The 7,812-nt window shown below is 41.0% G+C and overlaps 1 protein-coding gene across 1 annotated transcript; it reads left to right on the top strand.

The window, feature by feature from the left end:
• Positions 1–3,734: 3,734 nt before the first annotated feature.
• On the top strand, positions 3,735–7,545 carry LOC119328451 (galacturonosyltransferase 8-like). The gene is made up of 3 exons (XM_037601433.1): positions 3,735–4,591; positions 5,754–6,278; positions 6,856–7,545. Exons 1-3 carry the CDS (start codon positions 3,842–3,844, stop codon positions 7,132–7,134), a joined length of 1,554 nt encoding a protein of 517 aa, XP_037457330.1. The 5' UTR covers positions 3,735–3,841; the 3' UTR covers positions 7,135–7,545.
• The last annotated feature ends 267 nt before the right edge of the window (positions 7,546–7,812 follow it).

The raw sequence follows: 7,812 nt of genomic DNA, 5'->3' as shown, positions 1-7,812 counted from the left end.
AAGGCTCTAGGTAGCCCAAGATTTGAATTGCCTTTTATGAGGACTCTTCCTTGTATACACATACCATTTTTTTAGTTCATTGCATATTTAGAAATAAATAATGATGTATCCATATCTTTGAAAAAATATATTTTGTTCATTAATTACCATGGTCTCCAAAATGTAACATTTCCTCTAATGTGTACTAACTCACTATATTAACACTACTAAAATTGTTATATTTTTTATTTTCCTCTAATTCTATTTTAACAAAAAAATGGAAAATTTAGAGGTATACCTGGGTTTTTTTAAATCATGTAGATTTGATATTACTGCGACATCTCAAGGAGATTTTCATATAAAAATATAGTTATTTGATACTAAGCTCCTTATTTCGTTGGGTAGTTGTGTTAATTTATGGTGCTGCTCAAGATGAACACGAGCAAGTCTTTGAACTAGATGTTGTGTGTTCGGATCAAAGGATCCTATTTTGATTGGAGGTGATTTCAACTTACTCAGATCTCTCAGGAGAAGAATATCAACTTCCACAGTAATAGAAATTATGATACCTGCAATGCAATTATTAATACTTATGAACTCGGAGAGAGTGAGATATCTAGAGGTGATTTTACTTGGTCCAATGACAAAGGAAATCCTACTTTGGAAAAACTAGATAGACTGCTAATGTGCAGTGGATGCGAAAATATATTTTCTCTGGTTAATGTACACAAACTAACCAAATTGGTCTCTAATCATAACCATTTGGTTTTGGAAACTTTGGAGGACAAAGAAACTAGACATAAATCCTTTAGATTTGAGTCTAGTTGGATTCAGAGAGATGACTTCCTACCTATAGCGGAGCAAATTCGGAACAGGCCTATCATTGCTAAAATATAGCTTGGATGTGATGCAAAAGAAACTGGTAAAGCATTTACCTAAGTTATGGAAAATTCACAATTCATCAGTTATTTTAGATAATACTAAAAAACAAGATAGAGTAAGATACAGAAGTGTAAAAGAAAGTGGATTCATCAGATGATACATGAGTCCCTAATTCCGAATCAAGAGATTTGTTGTGGAATTTGTCAATTGAGTAAAGTAATAATATTAAGAACTAGAAGAAGGTTGGGAAGTATTTGAAAGGTTGGGACATAAATGTAAGAGGCCAAACTTTGAAGAATAAGGTCGGTTTGACTGATGAATCGAAAGATTTGGAAAAGATAGAACCTTTGAACAGTGAACAATTGGCTAGAAGGAGTTTTATTTAGATCACACTTTGTACTTTGATGGAGGCGGATGTAGAATACTGGCAGAAAAGATCTAGTGAAGATGTGTTGCTGAAGGGAGACAAAAACACTGGATATTTTTCATAGAATTGCCAATGGCATGAGGAGAAAGAAACTAATTTTCTCCTAAAATGGGGATATCTTGATACAAGGACTCCTAATCTTGTAAATCATGCCATTGACTACAAATAGTTTTGTGGCCCTGCTGATGGATTTAGTTGTAGGCTTAGGAGGGATGTTTTGTTGGAGAGTGAGTGATTATTAGAGGAGGGTAAGAGGGATATCTACAAACCATTTAATGAACATGATATAAATAATGTAGTTGATGGAATGAAGAAAAATAAGGCTATTGGTTGTGATGGTTTTCCTATTATATTCTGTCAAGCATGCTAGAGTTTTATCAAATATGACATCATGTTGTGGTTTCATGAATACTATTTGGGGATGCTTGATTTGTATACGAATAATTTTGGGATTATAATCATTCTCTCTAAATAAGCTAATGCTAACACTATTAAAAAAATCAGGCCCATCTGCATGTTGCCTATTTTGTTCAAGTTTTTCCCCAAGGTTGTGGATGAGAGGCTGAAACCCTATATGATTAAATTGATTAATGATTTTATTAAAGGTAGTAATATCATAGATGGAGTTATATGTTTACATGAAATACTTCCTTAGTATAGAATAAGGAAGCAACAAGGTGTGGTGTTGAAGCCGGATTTTGTGAAGGCTTATGATATAAGTTAATTAAGACTTTCTTTTCAATTGCCTAGAAGACATGTGATTTAATGACCAATGGATGGGTTGGTTTAAATCAGTGGCCAAAAGGTCGGACTTTGAATGTAAAAGTCAATGATGTGATGGTCAAGAACTTTGGTAGTTTTAAACACTACGGGAAAAGGACACATCCGTGACATTATGAGCAAAAAATATTTTTTGTCATGAAAGTGACACTTCCATGATGATAATTGTGACAAAAACACGTATCATCATGGATATGGTGGGTACCTACTTCTATGACAAAAATTATGACATAATGGGCTTTTCGTCCTAGACGAGCCGAAGGTGCACCCGCATAACATTCTTTGGGCCGTCCATGACGTAAAAAAATATGGTAGAAGTGAGGGCGAGATTTTTTTTGGGATTTCTCCGCCTCACACGATAATATGGCTTGTGGCCGCGAGGGGTGGTTTGCGTGTTTCTCTTGTATACACACGTGTGCAAGCGCATTACTGAATCTGGGTGAGCCCTTCGCATTACTGAACCCGAGTGATCCCTCGCATTATTGAACCCAAACGATGGATGCGAGACTCGATCGATCGATCCTTGCTCATGACTGTACGTAACTTGCTGGCCCGATCAATCGATGCGAGTCTCCTACTAGCCTGCAGCTGTGCGAAACCAGAAGGTTATTGCATCGAGCCCCCACGCGTGATACGAAGAGTTGAACTAGCCTGTTGGCTCTCAATGTATAGTCCTCGTTGCTACCGCGCTCGCGTACGTCTACTCCCAGTCGGTGGGAGTTCAATGAATAAGACACCGTGGAGGCTAGGGCCCAGAATCCGGTTCGAACCCGAGTTTGATTGATAGACATGGTATTACTAATATATGGCCAAAACGATAATCGAATTTTTCTAGCTGGATAATCTGACCTTTTAAATATGGATATCCAATATACGAGTAAAGTTTGAAGTATTAACTAATAATACATGAATGTTGCTTCTAGACAAGACATAAGCATGCTATTTATTTATTTATTTTGGCTTATTTTTGTATTTTTTAGTGCGTTATGTATGCTTAAAGTGTATAAATATTAATACTCACTCATTGTTTATGTATAATTTTATTTAAAGCATTTTATATTCCTCATATACTCCCTCCGTCCGGTGAAGAGTGTACATCTAGCTTCAAATTTGTCCACAAAAGAGTGTACTTCTATCTTCCTAATGTACTATAAAGTAGGGAAAAATACTTCTCTCTCATCATACGGTAATCAAGACCAATAGCAATCTACACATGGTTTTCTTAATTTTTACATGCACTTAGCTCATTGGGGTTAGGTAATTAAAGAGGAGAAAGATGGTGGTTTGCACATTTTCAACGCATTTTTTACTCGACTCCATAATTTGTTCTAAAAATTTTTAGATGTACACTCTTCACCAGACGAAGGGAGTACGCCCTTATACTCCCTCTTTTGAAAAGAAGGCCTTCGACTCTTGTCTCAAGTCAAACGAGTAGGAGTATATGAGTACAAGTGGGAGGCTCATACTCCGTAGAATACATGGCTACTCTAATTAAAGTAGGAGTATTTACCCTGGCTGTTCCACTATAGAAAAGGAAAACAACGGCCAGTACTACCAGAATTCCGGCCGGCTTGCACTCCCCACCGACGCGTGGTACGTGATTTGTACCTAAATAAAAAACAGGACCATCACCATAAATCCTCTTGCCAGTGCCAGTGCCACTGCCCACTGCCCAACATTTAATCCCTCTCGTCTCATCCCCACTTCCTCCCCAACCCCCAATCACTCTCCCTCCAATGCGGCGAGCTGCCGAACCTCGCGAGCACTGAAGCCATGGCAGCCGCTGCCGCCCTCCCCGCTTCCGTCTTCGTGCTCCTCCTCCTCGTCGCCGCTGCGCCGCCCGCCGCAGGCGGCGGGTCCGCGGCCGTGAATGGCGACCGCCTCCGCGCGGAGCAGATCCGGAAGCAGGCCTCGGACGCGGCCGCCTCCGCCGCCGCGCTCGCCGCGGCCTCCCGCCGCCTCCACCTCGACCGCGCGCGCCACCTCCGCCTCCTCTCCTCCCTCCACCGCAACCTCACCGCCACGCTCCGGGACCTAGGCGCCGCCGCCTCCGCGTCGTCCGATCCGGCGTCCCAGAGCGACCAGGCGCGCCGGCTCGAGCTCCAGGCCAAGGACCTGATCCGCGCCGCCCGCGCCGCCATCGCCGACGCCAAGCCGCTCTTCGACCCGCAGCTCAAAATCCAGCGCCTCAAGGACGCAATCTTCGCGCAGAACGAGCTGCTCGCGCGCGCCAAGAAGCGCGGCGCCTTCGCCTCGCTCATCGCCGCCAAATCCATACCCAAGCCGCTCCACTGCCTCGCTGTCCGCCTCACCGCCGAGCGTATCGCGCTGCCTGACAAGTTCGCGGACCCGGTGCCGCCGCCTGCGGCGCTGGAGGACCCCGCGCTGTTCCACTACGCCATCTTCTCCGATAACGTGCTCGCGGCCTCCGTCGTCGTCCGCTCCTGCGTAGCCAACTCGCAGGACCCCTCAAAGCACGTCTTCCATGTGGTGACTGACCGAATGAACCTCGGGGCGATGCAGGTTTGTCCCATCATGTTTCTCCATCTTGCATATGTGCTACGTTATCACTACGTTGGTCCAATCTTATAGTACTTATAAATAACAAGGTGATGGTGTACTTTCAAAAAAAAAAACAAGGTGATGGTGTCTCTGTGTCAACCGTGGAGTCAATCTTATTCACCATATCTAAATGAAATGGTAACAGTTACTGGTGGTTAGTTTTACGAATTGCAAAATCGCTCTGTTTTAAAATGAGAGAACTTTTTTGTGGGTTGACATCGTCAAATTTTGTTTATAATAAAGAGAGAGATTGATTTGTTTAGATGTAATGCTATCTAGTGCATTTGTCATACGGCCATCATCGTAGAAGTAGCGTGTTCACCCAGTTATGATTATTTAGTAACTAGCGATGTGCCCGTGCGTTGCAACGGATCCAAAGTAGAATAATACTTGTTTACAAACTTGAAAGAAATTATTCTAGTTTTGATATACATATATCACTAAAAATATATTATGTTTCACTCAAAATATATTCCTTGGGTTGTTTTGATGAGACGAGGGAGGGATGAGATTGGTTTCAAGATAATAAGGGATTTTCTGTGAATTGGAGCAGAGAAGTGAGCTATTGTTGCAAAAAGGCCACAACTTATCTCACAGTCGTTAGATGCAAATCTAATGGTCAGAAATGACGGATGGCAGGCACACCATCATCACCAATTGAGTCTTTTATAGGAGTAGAGATTACTTACTAGTAGCAAAACCAAGATTGACTTAGGTTCTTAATTTTATTCATTTCCTCAAATAGTATAATAAACGACAAGTGTAACCTTATACTCTAAGTAAAAAGATGGCATGTATATCTCCTATGGAATTCTTTACTCGGTGTAATGCACATATAACCAGCAGTATTTTTATATACATATCTTCTTATAACAGATCTAAAGAGTCAACTGTAGTGTCATCCCAGTGGGAATATTATTGTACTAATTATGTTCTATACCTCAAAATCATAGTACTACCAATGTGGTTGCCACTATTGCCAGTATGTTTAGGTGTTCTTTCGGACGGTGAGATTATCTGTCTTTAATGGTGTGTACCTTAAATACGAAAATTGTTCTAGATTCCCTTGTCCCCTTAATATTCTCTTTGCAAATTTGGTAAAAATTATGCCATGCATCTGCAGGTGATAATCCGCCTCATGGACTTACAAGGTGCACACTATGAGGTCAAAGCATATGAAGACTACAAATTTCTTAACTCCTCCTATGTTCCTGTGCTCCGGCAACTGGAGTCAGCAAACCTCCAAAAATTCTATTTCGAGAATAAGCTTGAGAATGCCACCAAAGATGCTAGCAATATGAAGTTCAGGAATCCCAAGTATCTTTCTATGCTTAATCACTTGCGATTCTACTTGCCTGAGATGTATCCCAAGCTGCAGAAGATTCTTTTCTTGGATGATGATGTCGTGGTACAGCGGGATCTTACAGGATTGTGGAAGATTGACATGGATGGGAAGGTGAATGGAGCAGTAGAAACATGCTTTGGGTCATTTCATCGGTATTGGCAGTATATGAACTTCTCGCACCCCCTTATCAAAGCAAAGTTCAATCCTAATGCATGTGGCTGGGCTTATGGCATGAACTTCTTTGATCTTAATTCTTGGAGGAGGGAGAAATCTACCGAGCAGTACCATTACTGGCAGACTCAGGTATGTTTCCTTGCATCACCCTGATACCGTTTCTTTTATTGCTGAAATTTTAAGAACTTCTAATTAGCAATAAATGTTCATGTGCCACTAAGTTGTTCTCTGCAAATGGACAATTATCTTATCATTTCTATATAAGAGAAATTTTGTTCATGATAAATGACGATAGCTAATATTACTTTGTGTAATAAACTACAATTAAATATAGTTTAAGTTGTCACGCTGATCTAGTTAAATTATAGTAAGGCCAACTTTATAGCTTGCCAGCAAAGCAAGATAAATGACTAAAGTTAGCATTTCCATGCCCTCTGAGGATATAGGTTAGCTGGACAGAAAGTAACAGAAGTTAGGGTTTTCTATATCCCCTGAGGTTATATAGCCTGCACTATTAGCCTAGCAGGGCAACAAGACAACTTACTGAACTTAGCGTTTGTATGACCCCTGAAAGGCTGTAACTGTAGCATTTATAATTCTAGATGCCCTAGCTCACCGTGATGGGAAAACTTGGTCAATACTTAATTTGTTATATTAAATGGAGCATATCTGATATATGTATTTTTGCTGTATGTGTCATCTTCAGAATGAGAACCGGTTATTATGGAAGTTGGGAACATTGCCCCCAGGTTTAATCACATTCTACTCGACGACAAAGCCTCTTGCCAAATCTTGGCATGTCCTTGGGCTCGGGTATAATCCAAGCATCAGCATGGAGGAGATTAGAAACGCTGCTGTTGTGCATTTCAATGGGAACATGAAGCCTTGGCTGGACATTGGTATGAACCAGTTCAGGCAGCTCTGGACAAAATACGTGGATTACGACGACTCGTTCATTCGTCAATGCAATTTTGCACCGCCATAGAAGAAGGAAGCCTTGACATTTATTCTGCAGAAATGGAAAAGGTTTGGAGATTGGAACTGGGGAACATTTCAGCTGGAACAGCGCCGAACATCTTTTACTGTCAGATGACTGCCGTCCTGAAACCGGTTTTCATTTCTAATTCGAAAACAATCACTTGCGATTCTACATGCCTGAGATTAGTCTTGTGAATGTGTAAAATTGTGATACGAATTCTATGTCTCATGCTATACTTAGTACTGAGTGCTGTATAGCTTTGTGTTGGTACTGGCACGTATGAGTACACAAGTACGCTTATTTGTTGGCCTCTATATATATACCATGTAGTCCCACCGTCTAGTTCTTGTAAACTTGCTGCCGTGTTATATAAGGTACTAGTACTGTATAATAGTTCAGTTAAATCGACTTTTTCTATGTAAATTCCTCTATTATAGTGAAGTTACGCATTCGCACGGTTTAACAAATTTGCATCTTGACTCCCTCGTTTTATCTAACAAGTGATATCAGAGTCACGTTCAGATTGAGGTAGAGGTTTTTTTTTTTTGTCGTTTGACAATATGTTCATGTTTTGTTCCCGTTTTCATTCGTTTGTGAAACGGATGTGAGTATTGATACACTTCCCCAAGATCTGATTGAGTTGCGCCTCGGCTGGCTGCAGTTAGGGGAGTTTTGGTGTCTCGG

The sequence above is a fragment of the Triticum dicoccoides genome, chromosome 7A (assembly GCF_002162155.2).
Source record: "Triticum dicoccoides isolate Atlit2015 ecotype Zavitan chromosome 7A, WEW_v2.0, whole genome shotgun sequence".
Classification (NCBI taxonomy): domain Eukaryota; kingdom Viridiplantae; phylum Streptophyta; class Magnoliopsida; order Poales; family Poaceae; genus Triticum; species Triticum dicoccoides.
This window is presented reverse-complemented; position numbering and strand designations above follow the sequence as displayed.

Coding starts and splice junctions, on each gene's coding strand:
- LOC119328451 (XM_037601433.1), top strand. CDS start 3,842: ATGGCAGCCGCTGCCGCCCTCCCCGCTTCCGTCTTCGTGCTCCTCCTC. Junction 4,592..5,753: donor TGAACCTCGGGGCGATGCAG/GTTTGTCCCATC, acceptor ATGCATCTGCAG/GTGATAATCCGCCTCATGGA. Junction 6,279..6,855: donor ACCATTACTGGCAGACTCAG/GTATGTTTCCTT, acceptor TGTCATCTTCAG/AATGAGAACCGGTTATTATG.